Consider the following 23,967-nt stretch of genomic DNA (forward strand, 5'->3'; position numbering starts at 1 on the left):
GTTGAGAAGGGACCGGCTGACTGTCTGACGTGGAAAGCCATCTGCAGCTCTCAGCCCCTTCTGGATCTGACAGGCGCAGATCTGGACGTGGCAGGGGAGAGGATCAGTGTCTGTCGCACGTGCCGCACGCTTGCCTACCCCTTAGGCGGCTTACAAATATCTGCTGTATTTTGTTTGAATAAGTGTAGGCCAACAGCTATAAGAAACCTCTTCACAAGGAAGCCTGCCCAGTTCCCGCGGTTTGGTCTGAGCTCACACTAGGTTCATTGCGGCAGTGAGACCATAAAGATCTGTCTGCTCCGTGCTGCTTGGTAGGTGATCTTACATCCTTCTCTTCCATGGCTCTGAAGTTACCGCTCTGGGAATCCAGTGACCACTTCTGGACATGGGGCCAGAAAGAGAAGAGAAAAACTGATTGATCTGAGGGCTGATCAGTATCAAAATGGGGAGAAAATAGAGGGTTGGATATGTCTAACTTGCCCATTAGATAATAACCAAGCCAAGAATCTAAGGACTTTAGTGGAGGACTGTTTTTGTGGGATATCCTCCCCAGTGAGGTTCTGGAAGCAATGGATCAGTTAAAATGAGACTTAATGAATGCCCTGTGGGGAATGGCCCTGGGCTGGCTTGCTGGGGGACCAGTGAGGTGGAATTCAATTGCCTGGGTTGTGCAGGAGGTCAGGCTTGGGGGGGTGGATTTAAACCCACGGTGCTTATTTACATGCAGAGCTGAGCCAGTGTACCTTTAAAGTTCTCTGGGACACTTTTTTTTTTTTTTGGCTTAAACCGATTTTTTTTGGTTTAACTTCAGCTGTGTCCCAATCAGCTGAAGCGAAACCAACCGGAACGCCCACGCATGGGTTTGTAGAGGTTTAACTAACCCAGCTGGATTAAACCAATGCAGGCTGGTGTAGACAATGCCAATAAACTGATGTCTCTTCTAGTTTCCAATTTCCAAGACCGAATCCCGCTAGCCACAAAAATGATTCGGGGGTTGGAGAAATTGCCTTGCGGGGGGAGACTTTAGCTTATCAAAAAGATTGATACACTAAGTACCCTCCTGGGGAGAAACTGATGGGTACCAAAGGTCTCATTAATCTAATGGTGAAGGGCCTAACAGGAACCAGTGGGAGAAGCTGAAGCCCTACAAATTCAGATTGGAAATAAGGCTCAGTTCTTTCAAGTGTGTTGATTTAACCATTAGAATAGCCTGCCAAGGGAAATGGTGGATGTACCCTCTCTCCATGTCTTCAGATCGAGGCTGGAGGGTTTTTTGGGAAGATGCTGTAGCCCCCCACAAGTCACTGGACTCGCTACAGGAGTAACTGGGTGAGAGTCCCTGGCTTGTGTTAGGCAACAGGTCAGCTTAGATGAGCTAGTGGCCCCTTCTGGCATTCAGATCTAAGCACTGGAGCATCTGCAAAACCTGGGGTCCCGGTGAATGTAAAGCTGGGGAGCCCGGAGATGTCTGCGTGATCCGAAATTGACAAGGAAACTGCCCTGCAAGCAGTTGGTGACTCAGAGAAACAGAGAGTGCCTGGCCCTGCTGAGCCTGTCACTTTGATAAATCTCAACTTTCCCACTCAGGGTTAGATAGGCTGAAAGGCAGCTGATAAGTCAGCCCCGCCCAGCCACTCACAAACAGCCTGCAAGGTGGAAAATGTGGGCTGTGCTGCTGGCCTGTGCTGGGTGGGGAGAGGCTGCTTCAGCTCGGATCAAGTTGAGGCAGGAAGATGTGAGTGGGGTTCGGCCATGAGCTAGCCAGGAATGTGGGGGTGGGGGCTGTCACGGAGTCCCTGGGCGATGCTCTGGAACTGCTCCCCATGAAGCCAGTCAGGACTCTGGGGAAGTCTCCTCTCTGGGAGCAGCCTGTCTTCAGGACACACAACGCACACAGCTTCCACCTTCCTGGGTCTGACCTCGGAGCATTCAGCATCCTCTGCCCCTCCGTGCGCTTCCCCCAGCGAGTCTGCTCAGGCAGGGCTCCTGGGGAAGCCGGAGGGTCCTGCACCCCAACTTCGCAGTCAGACATGACTCTCAGCCAGCCAGTAAAACAGAAGGTTTATTAGATGACAGGAACATGGTCTAAAACAGAGCTTGCAGGTGCAGAGAACAGGACCACTCAGCTGGGTCCATTTTGGGGGGCAGTGAGCCAGACAACCACGTCTGCCCTTCACTCAATGTCCCAGCCAGCCCCCAACTGAAACTCCCTCCAGTCCCTCCTCCTCTGGGCTTTGTTCCTTTCCTGGGCCAGGAGGTCACCTGATTCCTTTGTTCTCCAGCCCTTCAGCTCTCACCTTGCAGGGGGGAAGGGCCTAGGCCATCAGTTGCCAGGAAACAGGGTGTCGGCCATTCTCTGTGTCCAGACTCCTGCACACACATGCCCTCTAGGGCTCTGCAATGATCATACACCCTTACCCCACCACCTAGATACTTAAGAACTGCCTAGGGGAAACTGAGGCACCCCCACACTATTCAGAGGAAACATTAAGAACAGTCCCACTTCGTCACAGGGGCTCCCTGAGACGCACTGTGCCTCGGGCCACGCCCATGCCGCCCCACCAAAGCTGCTCCCACTGCAGTCGGTGGGTACGTCCGCCTTGCAAAAGGAAGAAAACCCACGGCAGCAAATCTCGGCGCACAGGTCAACGGGCTCAGGCTCATGCTGAGGGGTTGAAAATAGCCGCGGAGACTTTCCTACTCGGGCTGGAGCCTGGGCTCGGGGACACTCCTTCCTCCCCGGGACGGAGTCCAAGCCTGAGCGTCTATGCCGCTGTTCTTCAGTTGACCAGGGTTCAGAAGCATGCTGCTCCGGCTTTTGTTTTTGCATAGGTACCCGGTGCGGCTGCCTGGGTGTAGATCAGCCTTCACTGGGATTCCCATTCGTGAGCAAATCCCCTTTGGTTTTCATGCCCTTGGCGTGGCCGAGCCCACAGCATCGAACGCGGCGTAGCTAGTGGAGACCCTTACAGAGCACAGTTAAAATCAGAACCGAGAGTGAAATTCTAGGGAGAGGAAGGATGGCACAGTGGTGAGTGGGCTCCCCTGGTACTTGGGAGACCAGGGTTTGATTCCTGGTTTGCCAGCAGGAGAGAAGCCCATAGTTTGTCACCTACGTAAGTGGCTGAGTGTCCATGCCTGAGCTGTCTGTGCTCAGCATGTCCTGTCTCTCTTACAGTATGTCTGCCCTACAGTGTGTGCATGGTCCCTCTGCTATGCAGGCCCAAATCCCGTGACCGTTCACACACGCAACCGAGGGGGTGCTGGGTTATCTCTGGGTACGGGTACAAGCCCGTGTCCTGCTGTAGCACGTCCCAGCCTGTCTGCTCTGCAGCGAGGCTGTAGCTAAAGCAGCGATGCTCATGTTCCGACAGGCCACCGCTGCTATCCCACGATTCCTGGGGCTTCTGTGTTCCAGCCCCATGTACACTACAAATACATCCATCATATCCATACTATCCATATGTATTAATTATCTGGTAGTGCCCCCGAGGCTCAATCATAAAACGACATTCCTCAATCAAAGTCCCGGGCCCACCAGAAGGCTGTATTGCTGGCTTATCTGGTGCAAAGACAGAAGGTTCCAGGTCTGCGCTTATTCCTGGCCTTCTCATCACAAACTGAGGGCCCGGTAAGGTAGCAGTCTCTCTTGCCACAGACTCTGGTAATGCCCCGTCTCAGGCTAGAGTCGCTCTCCAGAGCGCAGCGTGTGTCTGCCTTGCCGTATGCACCCTTGCTGCTGTGAAGCCCTGGGTTTGTTTAGTTGAACCTTTCCTTTCCCCCTCTGGTCTCCACCCTCCAATGCAGTTTGCTTTGTCCTCCTAAATTCCCTGTTTGTCTAAGGAAATGGGAAGAGAGGCAGGGAGCCAGGGCTCTTATCTGAACGGGCCATCTAGCAATTGCACGTTCAGATTAAAAGCACCTGCTGCTTTTAGGAAACAAGCCGCCTTTCATGCAGCTTGGTCCCCGGTGCTGCCTGCCAGAGCAGCCCTGCACCGTGCCACTCCTGGGAAGGCAGGGCAGAGGCGATCCCCCAGGGCACCGGGATTCTAGACTGCTTGGGGCTTCACAGATCAGCTGCGGGTGAAGGAACCGGAGTAAGCTCTGGTGAACTCAGGAATCCATGAGCAACCGTGGATCTCCTTTGGACTGAGAAGTCCTGCAAAGCTCAGGCGTAAACCTCTCCTAACCTGGCCCGTTCCCCTAGGTTTTTCCCCTTCCTGTCTACAGAACTTCAGCTTAGCGCAGAAGCCACAGCCTTGGGCTATGTCAGGCACAGTCATCTCTCTGTCTGGATTGGAGCAGAAGGATTTGGAGAGTCCTCTGCATGTGGATGACCGTGTCTCTTGCTGCTCTCCCCCCCCCCCCAGTGGATCTCCATGCATGTGAAGTAAGAGGGGTGGCTAGTTGGAGCCCAGCAGGGACCCCTCCCCATAGGAGACCCCTGTGAGGGAAGGGGACATCCCCACTGCACTGCTTTGGGTGCAGCCCGCTCGCATGGGATCCCGCAGCAGGGAGCGGACCACAGCCGGTCAATATCTCAAAAGCTTATGCTATCGGCAGGGACACTTTACCTTGGTCTGTCACTAGGAGGAAGCTGTGAGCCAGCGATAAGCATGTCAGCTGAGGAAACCAAAATGACTAATGGCTCATTCTTAGAGGGACCTCGTTCTTAGAGGACGGGGGCCCTGCATGTTCTGAATTGGGGCCCTCTGTCAGTGTTCGCCCAAAATCCTTCAGCCAAGGGTGTGCTAAACCAGGTGTGTGTGTGGGGGGGGGGGGGGAACTTCCTGTCCAACCAAGGTGGGTCTGGACCCTCTCGGACAGTGGGGAGGTTGGAGACAGGGCAGCAATGGGATGGGGCTGAATTGCACAAGATGGCCAGAGATGACTCCCTCCATCTGTGTGCTTTTTGTCTCTCCGCCTGCCCTGCGGTTTAGAGGATTTAGTGCTGGGGAATTAGCTAGTAAAACTGATAAGGCTGCTGCGTATGCTTTGGGTTTTTGCAGATAGAAGGGAGGGCGGGATCACGTCGCCCTGGCGAAGGGGCTTTAAGACTTGCATCATGCACTCGTGTGTTCGAGGAAAGGTGGCTTTTTGACCTCCTGCTTGCCTCTGTTGGGCTCATTTTGAGATTCACCTTGAGCTTTGACAGATCCCTGTGGCTTAAAGGAACCTCTTGGATTCAGTCCCTTTTCTCTCTTGTTTTGAAGGCGCCACCACGTCAGTTAACTCCGAGCTCCTTGTGGCACGAGCCGACTCCAGCTCTATTGCAAAAGAAAAAAACAAAAAAAACCAAACTCCAAATAAAATTAAATACGTGGGGCTGTGAGAACCCAAAATAAACTCTCTGGTGGCAGGGGACCAGAACAGCTGCCTGCTCATGGTGTATTGCAAGCTCCTGCAGCCGCTGTTCTCTGTTAAACACGGTGATGCCTGCGAGGGAGGGTGCTGCATCGGGGCAAAACGTCGCTGCTGTTTGGGGTAGAAACTGGCATGGCCTCCTGTTCCTCTCCCCCTCCCTGTAAAGCCGGTTTCAGTATGAAACGGCAGGGGGTGGGGGATACTAGATCAGTGTCTCTCTTGCTTGTGGCTGTGTTGACAGGAAACGAGGCAGGAGGGCTGTGCCAAAAGGTGTAAAGTGCAGTGGGAGATGGAGCTGATCAGCAGGAGCCTGTCCAATCCCCTGCGTCTGAGGGTGACCAGAAATGTTCAGAGGGGGGTGCGGGCGGGCTGTTCTCATCCTGACGCTGTTTGCGGTGGCTTGTAGTTCTCAGCAGTATTACATCACATATGGTTGGGGGCTGGCGAGGCCTACGGTGCTGCCATCGTGAATCTTCCAGTCTAGAGCCAACCTGAGCTTATTCTTATGTCCTGTCGCTTCCCCCCGAGCTAGTCAATAACTGAGATCCCGTGTCCCAAACACCTTTCTGCTTGCCCACATGCATAGGCTATGCCGCTCCTTGTGGCTGGCTGGGAGAGGGAAGGACCATGGAGGCCCCAGATAAATTCAGGACTGTGGCTTGCAGGACGTGGGGAGCCATTCCAACCGGCCTGTCTGGGCTGGGCTTCGCCGCACAGAGACACACAACCATGTCTCCAAGGTCCACGGCCAACCCCCCTGTTCCCTATTTGATGCAGGATTTAATGATAAACGCCTCTCCTCTTCAGCCTATCCCACCCCTCCTCTCTGCTAGTCCAGCACTAGACACTCCTGTCCCTCCCCATAACCTTACCTCTGCCAGCGCCCTAGGCTTGATCTGCTGCCCTGCGCCTCGGGGGGTGGGTCCCACCAGCCCACAAGGGGGCTGTAGATCGGAATGGAGGTGTATGACCTCCATGCAGCCCTACCCAGAATGATGTAGGGCAGCAGGGACTTGGCCCTCCGTTGCTGCCTCTAGAACGGCTTTCCTGATCTCTCTGCCTTGTTCCATATCACAGCTGAGATTCTGTTGTCGCTCTTGCCTGGTCGCGTCTCTGACGGGGTCCCCTGCCCGATCTCGCTCTCCGCCGCGTGCCCAGCGCCATACGGAGGGTGAACTGAGCTGATGCGCAGCTGACGACCCTGTGACCTTTTTATCTTCATGTTAGGCAGGAGCATGGCAGCTGGGTGAGTCTGGCTCTAACCCTGCAGTATTCTCTGAGCCTCTCCGGAGGTCCCTGCAGGCTGGTGAGCCTGCGTGTTCGGGCGTGGGGAGAGGAGTCGGGACAAACACCGGGCACCCCCTGAAAGGAACGTGTGGAGTGACTCCCTCCTGCCCCGCTTAGTGGAGAATGGCTAGGCAGATGTGACTGAGTCCATCAGTCCTGGGTATTCTGCGAGCTGATCCGTAGCACGCGAGCATGTCCACACCAGGTGAGGTACTGTAGGCTCTCTTCCACCTTGTGGCCAGTGATTCTGATGCCGGCAGCACCCTGGCTAAGTATCTTTCTCTACAGTACCGGTTGCTCTACTTCCTGGTGACCTGTGAGGTGGGGCCCAGAGCCATGTTTCTCAATGAGATCTCCCTGGCAGAGTTTAGAAGGGCAGCCGACCAGTCCTTGGTATCCTAAAGGTTGAGAAACACTGGCCTAGAGGCGCATTCTGCATTTTAAACCATTTCATTTTGCATTAACGAAGCACAAACCCAAGCCCTCTGTGGTTAAGCTTGGGGACGGATGCTTGCTCTGTCATCACTTTAAAGTAGGACACCGTACATGTTACCCTGGCTCTGCGTGCGAAGCGCAAGTTGTGCGCAAGCAGCTCTGAGGGCCCCTGACCCATATCTGCAGTCATCTCTGCTGCTAACCCCTTGCTGCCATGGGCCTCCGGTTCACCTAGCTTCCCACCCAGCCAACGCTAGGGCAAGAGAACCTTTGCAAAGGCGGGATATGCTGCTTTCGGCTGGGAATGTGCTGTGCCTTAGATCGGCGTGGCGGGCTGACTCCGCTGGGCTGAGTAGGCCGGCATTCAGAAGCAGGGAAGGCTCCACCAGGTGGCAAAGGAGGTCACTGGATGTCCACTTCTGCATCTCTGTTGTACCCTACTGCACCCAGCAGAGCAATATTGGGTAGCTAACGTGATCAGTGGCTAACCCAGGCCTTTTTGTTCCTTGCTGACTCTCCCTCCAATGTACCCATCCTCTGTAAGGCAAATTGGCATCATTTACTCCTCTTACAGCTGCATATGTAACCATGCCTGGAGCTGCAAGATCTTTTGGCCTCCTACCAACTAGGTAATGGCATCCCCATCTGTTGTCCATGCTGGCTCGTGGCTGGGATAGCCTCTTTAACTTGCCTGATCTTCTGAGGGGAAGGAAAGAATGACAACCCCATCCCCATCTTAAAAAAAAAAAATGTACATGGCCTGCATCGGGCATGTTGCAGAAATGGCTTCTCTGCTAACAGTCTTACTCCCCTTGTTTAGCCTCTGACAGTCAATGTGAAAATGTTTAGGGTCCCATATATCTTTTGAGTATCTCTGCCTTTGGCAGCGTTGCCAACGCCTAGAACTCACCAGCCCATGAGTCAGGCCCCCCAAAAGCATGGGATTAGGTTTAAAAAAAAAAACCCCACGATATCGTGAATAAACTTTGGATTCTTTATTCTTTGCCTTCTGGATTCGGCGCCTTTAACTCAATTTGTGCTTTTTAGTTTTCTCCAGCAGCAAGGGCTTTTCAAGTGTTTTCTTTTTAATGAAAGCAGCGGGTCTCATGTTCCCACTTGATTTCAGGGACTGGAGCTCTTAGAAAAACACCAAATATCATGAGACTTGTGAGAGTTGGCGACGCTGTACCTCTTGGAAATGAGGCATGACACCCCATGGGAGAGACTTTACATCCTCCAGAACTGAAACAGTCTCCTGTCATCCTCATTCTGGATAGTGCTCTGTGATCTAGGTTCAGAGGACGTTTGTCTTGGCAATGGGGGCCAGACAGTTACCTATCACATCTGATTGCTGTAGTCTTGACTGGATTTACCCTGCCAGGGCAGTGCTGTTATCCCCGTTGTACAGCTGAGGGGAACTGAGACAGACTAAGTGACTTGCCCAAGGTCACACGGGAAGTCTGTAGCAGAGCGTGGAATTGACGCTAGTTCGCTGGCAGTGCGCTAATCACTGAACCCATCCTTTCTGGGGATACGGGCCTGGGCCGTTGTCCCAGGTCATCTGCCGGGGATTGAACCCTAAATACTGGATCTAAAAACATGAGCTCCGCTGCTTGTGCCAAAGGGCTGGGTCCGGTGACTTAGGTTGGGTAGCAGATTCTGAAAGCTGTGTGCGTGGTCCTGCCACTAGAGGGGGACAGAGCTGCGTGGGGCTAATGCGGGTTATGCGGTGGTTGCTAGAAAGGCAGGGGGATGCTGTGTTGGAAATGCAAAGCGGCGTTCTGTGTAAAGCTGGGGGTCCCCCAGGTTCCCTGGAGAAGCTGCGTGGTGTGCTATTCCCTGCTGCTGTCTCTTCTGGTGTGGGACCCCTAATCGGGGGATCCCTGACTGCAAGGGGGCAGAGGGTTCCCCAAGCCATGCAGCTCATCCTTGTTGTGCTCTCTGCTGCTGCCGTAACCCTTCCGTGGAGGCAGAAGTCAGCCTCTGACTCTGCCTGAATGCTCAGCCTGCCTGTCCGGGAGAGGCTGTTCCGAAGCTGAGCTCCCCTGCAATTCCCAGGCGGACGCGCTGATGGCGTCCAGGTTGCAGGTGAGGCTGTAAACGTGCGGTTCACCTTGACAACCTGTCAACTGCTACCAGGGGTGACAAACACTCATCCTTTCTAGCCATCTGGTGCCACCGGGTACTGGGAAATGCAAGGCACCAAAGCCGTAACGTCAATATTGACGAGGCAGGCGGAAGCCGTGTGACCGGGGCGACGGCTGGCATGCATTGATTTGGTGGTTTTTTCTTCCCTTGTCGGCAGGTTTCCGTTCTCCCTGGGAGACTTTCTCCTTGGGCCCATATCCCTTTGCGCCGGTTTGCTCTGAGAAGGGACAGTGGGCCCCTGAGTGATCACTTAAAGCACAGGGAGGAATCACAAGTCTGGGGTATCTCTTCTGGCACCTGTCCAATAGTTTGTTTCTCCCTTAACCCCCAACCCCTTTCCCCTTTCTCTGCCCTCTGCACAAAGCCTCTAACTGTATTGGAACAAAACGGTGGCCACTTCAGCCTTGCAGCTTGAAGTTTTGAAAATCCTGCTCCAGAGGCACAGGTCTCTAGTGCTTGAGCTAAGGAGAATCTGTTCTCATTATAAGGCTCATGATGCACAGTGGGGAAGTTGCAATTCCATCCAGTAGAGGGCAGTGGTGTTTAGACTCCCAGCTGGCAGAGGCTTGAATCTTGGGACGCAAAGTGTGTCAAAGAACCCGAAGTAAGGGGGCCCAAAAACTATTAATGCAGGAAACGGAAAATTCTGGCGATGTTCGTTGCTTTAATGTAAATAACTTCCTGTAGCCTCAGTTTCATGAGTCGTTTTTGTTTTGGACGTAGATCCCTTTCAACACTGAAAGTGAAGGCTCAGCAAACTTATGGGGATCTTTGGGACTGAAATGTGACAATTCCTCAACATATGGACTATTTGAGAGGTCTGCCTGCACCCGTGAGCTCTGTGCTTTAGAATGTGAGCTATGGAAGTCCCTTGGAGAGGAGGTGGATTTACCCGCTGAGTTGTTGGTTGGGCTTTATAGTAAGGGCCCATTATAAGTTTATAAAGGGCTAATAAATGATTGATAGAGGGGTTAATATACAATAAGTCCAACAGGTCAATAAGCTGCTTATGACCATCTAGACTACATGCTACAAGAACTAGATAAGTTCCCGGAGGATAGATCCATCAATGGCTATTAGCCAGGATGGGTAGGGATGATGTCCCTAGCCTCTGTTAGCCAGAAGCTGGGAATGGGCGACAGGGGATGGATCACTTGATGATTCCCTCTGGGGCACTGGGCACTGTCGGAGGACAGGATACTGGGCTAGATGGACCTTTGGTCTGACCCAGTAGGGCCATTCTTATGTAGAAGCCTATTATACAACCTATCAATTAGTTTGTTTGTTAACCTGTTTGTAAACTCTAACTGGAACCTTAATATAAGTGTGGCCAAATCCTCGTCAATCTGCTATCCACCCGCAGGCCATTCAGGCCTAGATGCCGCTCTCAGGGCAGCTTGGCCAGCGTGAGAGATTGCCAGGAGAGGCTATTAGCAATGTAGCATTCTGAGGATAGAGAGCGGCTGAAAAGGGGACGTTCGAAATGTGCGTTCCTTTGTTGGTCACTGTCAAGATGTTGAGAGCGCAGGTGCTCCTTCCCAACACAGCTCTGCTGTTCGTCTTGCCTGCTAGAGTCGTCCATGTGCGTTTGGTTCTTTGGGCTGGAGAGAGAAGGTTTTTTTTTCCTTCTTGGGAAAAGCCTTTGCATCCCTGCTGCTTGGAGGGGAGAACAATTCCATTACGGTGAGATAGAGAAGATATCAGAGTCTCTTGCAGGGGTGGAGTGGGGGAAGCAAGGTCATGTGGTGTGATTGGCCATGCGGGGCCAATGCTGAGGATTCTGACTGGCCGCCCAGATGTCAGTACTGAAGGATTGTGCTTCATTTCGGAAAACAGCCTTGCCCATGTCTGGTAACGCAAGTGTTTCAGATCAGAGACCCCGGGGGAAGGGCCCCCAAGTGGATCTCCAAGCCAGCATCAGCCAAGGTGACCATGCAACCAGGAGTTCCCGTCACGCCAAAGAACCATATTGTGCCACCTCGGATTTTAAAAATGATGTCAAGACCTTAATGCCACTCCCCAGCTGAGCTCCAGTAAGGCCGGAGCAATGTGCTGTGGTGACTCCGTGCGGCTGATGCCTTGGGGTTTTTTGTCTGAGTCACAGGAATCAGGATTCTGTTGAAAGACGAGGCAGGAGTGAAATAATCCATCCAGCAGTGGGGCTGAGTCATAGAATCATAGAGTATCAGGGTTGGAAGGGACCCCTGAAGGTCATCTAGTCCAACCCCCTGCTCGAAGCAGGACCAATTCCCAGTTAAATCATCCCAGCCAGGGCTTTGTCAAGCCTGACCTTAAAAACCTCTAAGGAAGGAGATTCTACCACCTCCCTAGGTAACGCATTCCAGTGTTTCACCACCCTCTTAGTGAAAAAGTTTTTCCTAATATCCAATCTAAACCTCCCCCACTGCAACTTGAGACCATTACTCCTCGTTCTGTCATCAGCTACCATTGAGAACAGTCTAGAGCCATCCTCTTTGGAACCCCCTTTCAGGTAGTTGAAAGCAGCTATCAAATCCCCCCTCATTCTTCTCTTCTGCAGGCTAAACAATCCCAGCTCCCTCAGCCTCTCCTCATAAGTCATGTGTTCTAGACCCCTAATCATTTTTGTTGCCCTTCGCTGGACTCTCTCCAATTTATCCACATCCTTCTTGTAGTGTGGGGCCCAAAACTGGACACAGTACTCCAGATGAGGCCTCACCAATGTCGAATAGAGGGGAACGATCACGTCCCTCGATCTGCTGGCTATGCCCCTACTTATACATCCCAAAATGCCACTGGCCTTCTTGGCAACAAGGGCACACTGCTGACTCATATCCAGCTTCTCGTCCACTGTCACCCCTAGGTCCTTTTCCGCAGAACTGCTGCCTAGCCATTCGGTCCCTAGTCTGTAGCGGTGCATAGTCTCTATGTCCGATAGAATTTGGCCATGTCTAAGGCCTTATCTCTGGTGGCCCAGCGAGTTCAAGTACAGTTCCAGATGTGTGGGACAGAGCTTGAGGCAGGGTGGCCAAGTGGAGAAGGGACTTGACTGGGAATCAGGAGACCTGGGTTCTACTCTACTAATCTGCTTTTGTGATCTTGGGTAAGTCCCTTCCCTTCTCTGTGCCTGTCTCTCTGTCCTGTGTTCAGATGGCATGTTCTCTGAGGGTATGTCTGCACTACCCTGGGCTCTGACTCTGGTTTGAGATCGAGCCCTCTTCTGTCCACACACAAATCAGTCTGACTCAGGGTGGGGTCCTAGGACCCTGCTAAAAGGGGTGGGTCGGAGCCAGAGTCCCACTGTCCCTCAGGTCCAATCCCTGTTACTTTGCAATGTGGACGCAGCTCAAGCTGCGGCCCCAAGTCAGAAGGTCTGCGTAGTGCAATACGGACGCGTTAGCACGGCTGCGAGACTCAGGTTTACAATGCAGTGTGAACCCTCAAACATGGCTTGGAAACCCCACGCCCCGCAACCTAGACTCTGTGTGCCGTGTAGACCTACTCTGGAAGGCAGTGGCTGTACATGCCCCGGCTGAGACTGGGGCTCTATATAACTAACAGACTGCAGTGCAGCTCGTCTGGCCACTCCCGTTTTTCAGGAACAGGAACTTGCCCGGGGCTTGGGGTGGGCACGGAGTACATGCAGGTGCAGCATTGGAGGGGTGCTGGGGCGTGCAGCCACATGGGGGGTAGAGGTCCAGCGGAAGAGTACGACAGCCTTGCATCTCCACCCTCCCAATTCCTTTAGATTAGAGATAGGGTTAGATTAGAGAAAGGGTTGCCATCCGTCAGGTTTTCACCTGGACAGTCCAGGTTTCAGCTTGTGTCCAGGTGCCGTTTAACAAGCCCCGATGTCCATTTTTTTAAATCTTGGGGGGCAGAGGTGGCAACCCTAGAGAAGAGGGTTGAATAAGCCTGTACCGGCTTTTGTGACGTGCGCTAGAGTAGAGGCAGGCAAATGGCCACCGGCTGACGCGGGAGATGTCCCCTCCAGCTGGCCTAGAACCCACTCTGTGGGCCGTGCTGTAACTGCAGCTGGTTACGGAAGGAAAGGTCCAAACTGGCCGCTGTTCTCTGGTGCCCTTTGGCCAGCTGGGGGCTCGTTCTTCTCTGGAATCTCTTGGGCTCGGGAGTCCAAGCCTTTTCCTTCAGCGTGCAAGCCATTGACGTAGGAACGCACCCGCCTGAGCTGCCAAGCCTCGGAGCTGTCGAACAGGCTCTGCCAGCCAGGGAAGCCCGGGTGTGAGCCAGGGCCCGGTCCAGATGTGTGAGTGTCGGTGCCTGGACATGTCTTTTCTGGGTGGTGCTTGCTGTGTGCCGTGCAGCACGCCCCCACCGCTCCAAGGAGGAGCCTCGGCGGGCGAGAGCTGCGGAGCCGAGAGCAGAGCGGGGGCCCAGCTGCACCATGGTGTCGCAGCGCCGCGGCGGGGAGCGTATGGTAAGACTCGAACTCGCTGTGCTTCAGCCCTGGGGGCACCCTGGAGGCATGACAGCCTCTAGGAAACAGACACAGGCGTCCCCAGGGTTAGGGTTCAGCCCCCACAGAGCAGCTCCGTTCAGGTTCCTGTGGAAGCTGCATGTCGGATGCTGGCTTGAGGGCTGCCTCGCCTTGTCATGCTGGCCTGGCTAGGCGTGGGCACTATTGCCATGAAAGGGTCGAGGGGACCTGGGCATGGTCCGGTTTCTAATCAGACCCCACCTCTAAATGTTGTGTGTGAAGGAGGGAAATTTAAAAATGGATGTGAGGCAGTGTGGCCTAGTGGATAGCGTGCTGACCTGCTGGGTGGCCTTGGGTTAGTCACATGACTCTTGTGCCACAGTTTCCCTATCTGTAAAATGGGCGTGATACTGACCTTTGAGATCTCATGAGCACTACATCAAAGACTATTTGTGGAAGAAAATCTAAATTTTGCCAGCAGGCAGGGTGCTCCAGGGATGATCCTCCCCTGAGGCTTTTATGCAACATGGGGGATGTCCCCACCCAGCACTCTTCCTCCCTGTCACCCCCAACGCTTTTGTCTTGACATCAGGGTCATGTGTAGCATTTTATAGCACTTTACAGTGATTTTCTTTAACCATATAGAGACACTATCTCATTAAACCTCCCAGCCTCCCTGGTAGGCAGTGGTGGTCCCACTTTGGGGATGGGGAAACTGAGGCACAGGCAAAGTGACTTGCTCTAGATCAGTGGCGGAGCTAGGATTAGAACTGGGGGCCTCCTGACTGCAGCCCTAGACCCATTCTGTCCACGCCGCTTTGCTCAGTAGTTGCCCCTTTTTCCCCTGCCCCGTGTTCTGGGTGGGATGAGGCTCAGTGGCTCGGTTACGACTCTGGAGGGAGGGGGATGGCTGAGTGTCTGTGTGCCAGGGTAGTGCTGACTTGACCTTTGGGGCCCCGGTGCCCTGCTCCTCCCAAAGAAACTAGGGAAATAAAATCAGAGTAAAGCGAATGTGTTTAGGGCGGCCACTCACGCCTTCCCGGACTCCTGGCTGTTCTGTACCTCTGGGAGCCACCTCGCACGCGAGGTCATGCCATGCAGAGCGCGCCGCTCCGCCCCCACCGGCGTGACCTTGTACGCACTGGGCAGGCGAGGCCACGCTGGAGCAGCGCACGCCGCAAAATGGTGACCCATGGGTGGGATTAAAAGCGCCTCTGGTTTTGTTTCAGTGCCAGCCGGGGAACAAAGTTTTTAAAAACAGGCCTGTCCGGCTTAAAACCGCACGAAGGGCCTGCCCGCTGTCCGTCTGTAAGCGTTCGGACTCACCCGGCGGCGCCTCCTGCTGGTCGTCCTCAGGAATTAGCTCGATTTCTGGCCAGAGCGCCCTCCGCAGGCCAGTGATCCGCCTTACCACTGGCCCCCGGTCCCTCCCAGGGCCTGGTGCCCTTGCCTTGGGTGCTGCCCCCCTGGCATTACGCCCACTCCCTGGGTCTCCCCACCCCGGGGAACCCTCACCCGCTATCGCCACATCGCCTCAGTCGTGGCTACTGGCGGTCACCGTGCCCTGGGGCGGACTGCAGTGTAAAAGCCAATCATCACAGGCAAGAAGGGGTTTGGACTGGCTGCCTTTACCCACCCTCAGGCTGCCCCTCTGCAACCCCAATACCTATATGGGCCTGGGACGTTGCTGGCCTAGGGCTTCCCTTTCCCCAGCCCTGCCTCACTCTAGGTCCCCGGGTGAGTTCCCCCACAGCCAGGCCTGTCTCTCTCCAGCCAGAGACTCTGCCTGAGTTTCAGGCTCCCAATCTTTACAAGGGCCAGCTGGGCCACGCCCCAATTAGGGCCCAGCCCAGCTGTGGCTACTTCCTGAATCAGCCCAGCTTCTAGCCCACAGCCCCAGCGTGCTCCAAGGGCTGGCTTTCCAGCCCTGCAGGGCAAGAGCGGGTGACCACCCCGCTACACCATCCGTCTGTCCTCCCCGCCGCTACACCGCGCTGGCAGCTGTTACTCCAGGCCTGCCCTCGACCACCAGACGCAGCGGTTAGGGTGCGCTAGCTTGTCCCGTCTACACTGAAGGAGGCCAGACACGGATGCAACCATGTCCTCTTCCAGGGGCCAACCAGAACATCCAGCCTAGAGCGGCCTCTCGGGAAGGGGGCGATGGCTGGGCCTTTCCAACCTGTTGCTGAAGTCGGTGCCAGCTTCTTCACTCTGCTGCTCAGCTGGCGTAGCCCCTAACCCTTGTTGTGAGGGGGGGGGACTAAAAAGAAGTCCACAGCTGCTGTTAGCCGCTGTCCTTTGGTGTACCGGAGGCTGCCGCTGCCCCTGCGGTAGGAGTCCTTAACAAATCTGCTCGGACGGGGAGCAGGCTTTTTTTGTAGCCTGTCCCCTGTAGCAGGTCTTCTTTCCACCTCTCTTAACTTGAGGGAGAAGGAGACTGAGATACAAACCCCTCTGGGGATTTCAGGGTTAATTCAGCCATTGCCTGAGTCTGACCAGTCACTGTTGGCGCTGAATTTTATATACAGGGAGTGCGCCTGCTGCTGGGGAGGTGCTAAAACTGGGGTTGGCCAAAGGCAGCCAGTGGGTCGGGGCAGCCGGGGGGGTTATGGAGAATGCAAGTCCTAGGATTTGATAACTCCATCTGGATCTGAATGTATTGAAGAGGTGGGTGGAATGGATCCATGTTCTTGAAGTTCAAGGACACAAGGGACCTGTACGATCATCTAGTGAGCCTGACCTCCTGGATGACACAGGCCAGAAAATCTCACCCAGGGCTTCCTGCCTAGAGGCTGGTAGCTCGTGTTTGAACGAGACTAGATCTTTTTAAATAGCTGTGTGCGAATCGGGTCGGGCCCCTTGGTAGGCAAGGCGCCAGTGAAGCCCTGTGCTGTGCCAAGCTGTAAGGGGGAGACATGATTTCTGTGCTTTGGAAGATTGTGGCGTGGGAGAGAGCGTTTGTTTTGGTAAAGGAGGTCTTCTTGAAAGACGGTGCACTCCAAATATAGATACTGTTGGACACTGTGGCCCTGACCCATAGTGTCTGCTTCGATGCTGAGAATGAACACACACCTGGTCAGTGGCACCCCTCGTTTATCCTGCACACGGAAAGAGCCTCTAAGAAACCGGGGCTTAATGTAGAACTTAAAACATACTCCAGATCTTCACCCTGGCCTGGAGACTTAGTCAAAGGATGGAAGGCCAGGGCCTCATCTAGCGCCAATTTCAATAGCTCCCTGAAGGCCAGCACCTACATTGAAATTCTGGAACCACTGAAGCTAACAAAATGGGCTAGTCTGTGTTCTAAGAAGTACAGAGCCATTCTGCAGCTAGTGATGCTAACAGCAAAGTTGTTTCACTTTTGACCCATGATGGGATTTGACCCGGTTCTCCCAAGGTAACATCCTGCTGCCCCTTCTCCTGCGGTTTGTCTCAACTCTAGAGCATTTGGTCCTGTTCTCACTCCAGCTGAGTACCAAGGGCGGCATTAGGATAAAGCACAGATGTTTGTGTAATGTCCAGAGCAGTAGTTAGGTCAAGGACCACTAACTTTAGACAGACCCACTGCACTGCAAGCTGTCTAGCCTTGTTTGATTTTTTTTTAAGCACTATAATAACTAATATCTAGCTCTTACCTGTTGCTTTTTACCCAGAGACCTAAAAGAGCTTTCCAAAGGTTGGTATCCCTATCTCCATTTTACAGATGGGGAAACTGAGGCATGGGGCAGGGAAGTGACTTGCCCAGGGAGGGGAGAGGTCAAACCAGAAACTCAGGTATCCTGTGCCCCAGTGCTGTATCCACTAGTCACACTGCATCCCATGGATTCCCTTTTCCGTTTTGCCTGTAAATCAGACTGAAATGTTAAAAGTCCGTCCATGACCACGCTGACTATCTCAGGCAGTTGATCACTCCCCCGCTATGGGCTCCCCCAACCCGTGTCTGGCTCTGTCTAGAATCGCAGCTGTCTTGCAGGCTGAATGAGCTGCGTAGGACGGGTTAAACACCTGAATACAAACCAACTCCGCCAAAACACAAACGACTGAGCCAGGCAGCAAAAGGGTTATCTGAATGGGAGCCAAGAACCGAAGTTCTGTCGGAGCTGGGAGCAATCTGTGCCGTGGATGAGAAGGCTGAGAAGCAGATGACTCAGCCTTCATATCCTGCCTTGTCAAGATGATTGCATTTGAATACAGGTGGACAGCTTCTCTTTCTTTGCCACCCTCCTTCCCTTTCCAGGAAACACGCACCCGTTCATTGCCGCACCTGTCACCCTGTGATTCATCCTGGCCAAGGGAATCCTGGTGCGGTTTATCAAGGAAGCAGTCACGGCAGCTGCTCGCTGGCTATTAGTCACTATTTAGAAGTCCAGGCTCTGATCCCTCAGCTGTTTAAGAATCCTCCTGCGTCCTCATGCAAACAGGGCAGGAGACGTGGCTTGGCAGTCAGGGCTAAAGCCTTGCCTATCCACCTTCTGCATTGTCAATCCCCCAGCACCACTGTGAGGGTCTGTCCTCACTGCAGTGAGGCCAGGCTGTCACCCACCTAGCCCTCCTCCTGTCTGCACACAAACCTCCCATGCGAATCTGGCCCAGCAGGGTTAGAGCCCAGGTGCCGCTTTGCAGTGTGGACGCAGGTGAAATCTCTGTGGGTGGGGGGGTTGATAGTCCTCCAAAGCCTTCCCCCAGTGTGCCCAGAAGGACAGATGAGGTCTCCCACAAATCATTGGGTGAGCGACTTAGCTTAGTGCAGCATAAAGAACCATGGGATATGCCCCAGAAATGCTAGCGAGAGAGACAGAGCCTGGCACCAGTGAGGATGTGATAACGCACGGAGGGCTTTGCAGTGGGGCTGCTCATGCCCAGGCTAGACTGGCCCGCGTGCCGATCAGCTGGGCTAGCTCTGCTGTGAAGACTCACCCTAGGGGAGAGTGAGAGTCCCTTCCAGTTGCATCTACTTCAATGGAAGTTCTTATTTAACATTTATATTGGGGTAGCACTGGGTCAGGCCCCTGTTCTGCTAGGCGCTTTACAAATGCCCTGCCCCAAAAAGCTTGCTGCTTGAGCTTCACGGAGGGATTGAGATCTAGTGGCAAGAGCAAGTGGGACTGGCTGTCATTCTGATTCTACCACTTACCATGCAACCTTGGCCAAGTCTAACCTCTGCATCAGTTTCTCCATCTGTAGAATGAGGGTGATTAAGACCTGCTTCATACTTAAATGTCACAGCATCCGGTATATAGAACATAGAAATGTAGTTTTCCAAAGGTCTCAAGACGTTAATTTAACCAGCTGCTTTTATATTTGATGGCATTCAAGTGCCTTTACGTTGTACAAATGGCTCATGGCATTTTATGACTCTGACAAGCAGTGTCGATTTAAAAGTAAAACAGTGTTGGTGTATTCTGGTTGCAGACTCTGCCTGGGATCTGAAAGTCAAGCTGGGCTCCTTCTGGCAAGCACAACACCCAGCAAGAAAGAATCAGTGACTGGAACTTAATTAACACTCCACTCCGTGCATGAGGTGGATTAGAACCCAGCTCTCTCTCCTTTTATGCCTAACAGCCATAAAAATGTTTTGCTGTCTAGAACTGGCAGACGCTCCTTCGCTGGCCGCAAAGGAGACCTTTGTATTTGGTCCCTTTTCTGACTGTAAGCGCGTTCCAGTTAAGCGTGATGTCTTTAAAATTGGCTTAGCCACTGGCTCTTCTGTATAATCAATTGTCATGCTTCAGGGCATCAAGCAATTGTCACAGCGGTCAGGCAGGCTTGCGGCAGCATTGCACAGCTGGCCAGGTGCGTTGTGGGGTTTATTCACATCAGGTGTTGGTCACTGTAGGAGGCTGCTTGACTGATCCAAATCTGGTACAGCGAATCCTGTGTGATAAAATAGTGCCAGGTAACCCCCTGGTGACACTGTTGTTGCTCTGAGTGCCAGTCCTGGGAGGGCCTCAGCACGCTCCCTTCCTATTGACTTGAATGCTGTATCCTATTGCCCGATTACTGCAAGGTGCATTCTAAAGAGATCCAACAGGCTCATTCTAAGGCCCGCGTTAGGGTCCTAGGAGCTCCCTCCCCTTCTAGAATCCCACCTCTCATTATGGCTTTTCCGGCTCCACTGGGGCTGTTACCAGGGAGCTGGACGGAGGATAATCTTCCCTCCAGCTTCCCCACCGTTGCCAAACTGCAGGGTGTGAGCCGCCTGCTGGTAAGCTGTGCCCTGGGCAGGCACTCCCAGGGCAGGTTGATTGAACCACCTCTTCTTGCCCAATATCCTGAGCAGAAAGGGATTGCAAAACCCTCACTGCAGAGCGGGAAGCTTTCGGGGCCCTCTGCAAATTCTTCCTCCCGTTGTTGGCTTGGGGCTGTTGGCTTGTCACTCGTTTCCTCTTCTCCTGCCAGCTGGTTATTCAGGGTTGTTCTGGCTATGCATGGAGAGATGCAGGGGCCACTGCTGCCACAAACAGGGGAGCAGTCGGGGCAGCTTGGGAACCTTCCCCTGCACTGAGAAGGACCTGAGATCGGAACCATCCTGTGCACTGAAGATCCCTGAACTTTGGGAATGGTTGGCAAAAGGGTTGGGCTCACCTCTAGTGCAGAGATTCATAGATTATAAAGGCAAAAGGGACGCCTGTGATCACCTGACCTGTACAGCACCGGCCGTGGGACTTCCCTGAATTAATTCCTGTTTGAACCAGAGCCAAGCTTTCAGAAAAACAGCCAGCCTTGATGTAAAAATTGCCAGAGCTGGAGGATTCACCACAACCCTCAGGCAGCTGTTCCACTCAACTAGACACGGGCTTAATGTCTCTGCGGAACGCCAGTTCTGAGCTCAAGATCATGTCCTCCTTAAAGGTGGAATTCAGCACCTCTAGAAGACGATCAAATACAAATGGAGGGCGGAGGTGGACAGAAGAGAAACAGAAGGCACGGGAAAGATCAGACTACCTAACCTGGGCACTGCCAAACTGAGGTTCCTCCAGTGGACCTATGTCCACCTCCTCCAGCCCCTGACAAAGCAGTAAGTGGGTGCGTGGTGAACTGTTTGTACTTCCCCCTCTTTTCTTACTGTGCTCCCCTGGTGTGTGAGTTGCACCTGCATGAGTTCCTTCGTGCTCACTGAGATTCAGAGGCTGAACTTTGTGGTGCGATGTGCACGTGTGAGAGTTACATGTGGCTCTGTATATAGGATCCCTACGGTTCTACTGCTGGAAGAAGGTAGAAAAGTCCTATCAAAAACGTTAACCTTTCTAGGGCGTCCTTTCTAACCCCACTGTAGAATTCAGTAGGGAATTCTATCTCTGGTGTGTTAGAAGCCTATCGGATGACTCTAGCCTATTTAAAAAACAATCGTTCTGTAGGCTTTTAGTGTAAATGGCATCATTCCCCCTTACCTTGGTTCCACAGGTCACGCCATCTGGGACTCCCCGCTGCATTTGGTCCACCTTCTGCGTTCCCATCACCAATGGGAACCTGGCATCTTTCGCTCCTGGAGTCTCCTGGCTGAATTTTAGTGCATAGGAAGTAGTTTGATGCACTTGCCAAGTGTCACCTGGCTGTGAATCCTTCTCTGACACGTTACTACGTTTGGGGCCTGGTTCTCGTCTTGCCACCGGTGTATATCGCACGCTGGCGAGCCTGCCCTTAGTCTCCCAACGCAGGCTTGTCCAGAAGGGGTTCCCATGGCTGGCAGCCTACAAGTGGGGCCAGGAGGCCCTAGGGGCCTGTTTCTGGTTAGTTTGGGACAGCACTGTGCCGGAGGAGAGCGTAGGAAGGGAAGGTGCGGTGGCTGAGGATTAAGCGGAGCTGGCTGAGCCTCCACCGTAGACCAGCAGAAGGGGCTGCAGCTCAGGAGTGAGGTTCGTGGGTAGAACTGGCGGCATGGGAAAGCCCAGGCCTGGGAACAGCAAGAGTTCCTGGGACCCCGGCTTGAGGTTCGCACAGCAGAGCTGTGGTGGGGGGGATACAGCACTGCTCCAGTAGGGGGCGCTGCAGGGCAGGAGCCAGGGCTGCTGATGTGCTGATTGGGAGGTGTGGGGTTGTGATGCTCCGGATGCCCTCTGGGGGAGCTTGTGTGGACTCAGTGAACCCGAAGTGAAGGGCCTCCCGTCCCTGGAGTCGCTCCATCAAGGTTGGCAGAGCTGGCCCCCGGGATGGACCTGCCCCAGTAGCCTTAGAGATGTGGCTGGGAAGGGACAAGCTGATGCTGCTCTGAGACCCACCAGTGTCCCCTTCTCGGGGCTGCCAAGCGGGCCAGGATCTTGGCTGGTGCTGGGTGCCCCTTTGTTGTTGAGTGAGGGTTAGAAGCAAGTGCCTCTTGGAGACCCAGCCTGTCCCCCGGCCGGTGTGGCTCTGCGGGAGGAAGTGTCGCTGATGTTTCTAGTGACTTGGCATTTCCTGACTCTCTCTTTACACAACGCTTTTTTTTTTTTTAAAGTCACTTTCTTGTTTTGCTGCTTTCCGCGCTCACGTTCTCCCTCCCCCGCCCCTTCCCGGAGCGTCGCCGACCTTCGCTGGGGCCGCACACGCTGCCAGCGGCTCTGCTCTCGGCACGTCGCCTGCATGCTAGATTTGGCTTAGCCCTTGGCTGATGATGGAGCTGCCAGGCTGTCAGATGGGATCTCCGGCCGTTGCCTGCCAGGTAACACCTGCACACTGTCTTTCAGGTAGCTGTGGCCCCAGCTTGGATGGCATGCAGGTGGTAGCCCGCTGCCTTGCGTCGGGGGGTTAGTCTGTGCAGGCTAGGTGGGCGTCTGCCTCTGATCTAGCGCTTGCAGATGTTTGAGACATTACAGGAAACAAGCTCTGTGTTTGGGGTGTGAAAAACAAGCTAGTAAATACAACTTCCACTTGCTGTCTCCGCAGTGCTGGGCAAGTCGATCGATCGCTTGTAGCAGGAGGGAGGCTAGCACGTGTCACGTGTGTGAGAGCTTTTACCGGTCCAGTCTTTGGGCCTGATCCAGCCAGGTGCTGGGCACTCCCTTTGAGAGTGCTGTGCCCCTGGCAGGATCAGGCCCTTTTGAGGACAGCGTCTCTTACACCTGCTGGTCCTGCTAGGCTGTCCCGGGGAGAGGAGCCCTGTCATTTGGAGCTAGCCTGGGCTCCTGGCATCTCTTCCTGTGGCGAGCAGCGAGTGTATGAAGAGGTGCTGTGATAGGAAGGAGGATAGACCAGGCATTTGAGGAATATCTAAAGGGTGTATCTAATCCCCTCTTTGCCTTCCTGGGAAAGCCCTGTAGACTCTTACAGGGAGCACTCTGAAAAGCTGTCGGTTGAAACAGAGTGAAATCCTTGCTCTGGGGACTTTCGCCACCCTGCGGAATGATAAGAGTCTGTCACGTTCTAGTGGCGGGTCCAGGAAGTCTACAGAGTGGAGATGAGTGTCTAATATAAAGCTTGTAGGGCTTTTCCATAAGGGTGCAACTTCTCCTCTGCTTCTTCCCTTCCTTTAAGCCCATCCATGGTGGGAAGGAATTGGGGCGTGGAATCTCCGTTTGCTTTCCTGGCAAAGGTTACTTGCGATGGGAGGTGTTGGGAACCTTGGGTGCTACTGAAGCTTAACTAAAGCACTTCTTGCTCCTGGTGTGCTCGGTGGGCAGGAGACAGAGGGACTAAAGACCTGCTTCCTGGCTTCCGGGACACCAGGATTTAGATGGGAGCTAAGGCCCAGCCCATTGGTCTGCCTGCTGCGAACTCCACCCACCCAGACTGGGCATGAAAGCCCTGGCAGGTCTCCTCGCCCCAGAGCTGTGACTGTCAGGAGAGAAGCTGCTACCTCTGCCTGCAATGACTCTGCCTTATCGGCCTATCTCTTCTATAGAACTATGGTGAGTTGAGACAGAAAGAGCGATGGACCGATAGGCAAACTGTTCTCAGGGGAAGAGGCTTAACTGTGGAGCGTCCAGAGGAAATCGGGCTGATCTGGCATCAGATGGCTTTCAAGGCAGCCTGCCACTCAAAGGAGGAGGGAGACCTACACACACATCCTGCGGTGGGGGGCAGAGCTTCTACTAGCGGGGAAAGGAAAAGGGCAGACGATTCTGGGAAGCACTTAGATACCAGGGTGATGGGCACTAGAAGGATGCAGCAGCAAGGGAGTGCAGAAGAAATGGAGGAATGGTCTCTCTGGCTCCCTGGTTTCAGGTGTCCGTCTGTCCCATGGAATGGCTCTTGGGAGAAAGGCTGGACTGCAAAGGGGCTGGTGCGTATGCTGCTGGCTGCTGGTTGTGATTGGCTTCCCTGAATGTGCATGTCTGTCTCTGGATTCTGGCATTAGGTGGGGGGTTCCTGGCTTAGCATGTGGGGCTGAATGTACCATT

At 53.8% G+C, this 23,967-nt stretch overlaps 1 protein-coding gene across 7 annotated transcripts in view; it reads left to right on the forward strand.

The window, feature by feature from the left end:
* The window catches only part of NBEAL2 (neurobeachin like 2), a 180,599-nt gene that overhangs the window by 42,013 nt on the left and 114,619 nt on the right, over positions 1 to 23,967 (forward strand). For 2 of the 7 annotated variants that reach the window (XM_075126071.1, XM_048837353.2), the window contains exon 1: positions 22,157 to 22,289. The exons of 4 other annotated variants lie outside the window; for them this stretch is intronic. In XM_075126071.1, coding sequence (XP_074982172.1) covers positions 22,239 to 22,289 — 51 coding nt within the window. In that variant the 5' untranslated portion in view covers positions 22,157 to 22,238. Of the gene's footprint in view, positions 1 to 22,156; positions 22,290 to 23,371; positions 23,476 to 23,967 lie in introns of those variants that run through there. One more of the 7 variants, XM_075126072.1, reaches the window with a different exon arrangement.

Source organism: Caretta caretta, chromosome 2, assembly GCF_965140235.1.
Source record: "Caretta caretta isolate rCarCar2 chromosome 2, rCarCar1.hap1, whole genome shotgun sequence".
Taxonomy (NCBI): Eukaryota; Metazoa; Chordata; order Testudines; family Cheloniidae; genus Caretta; species Caretta caretta.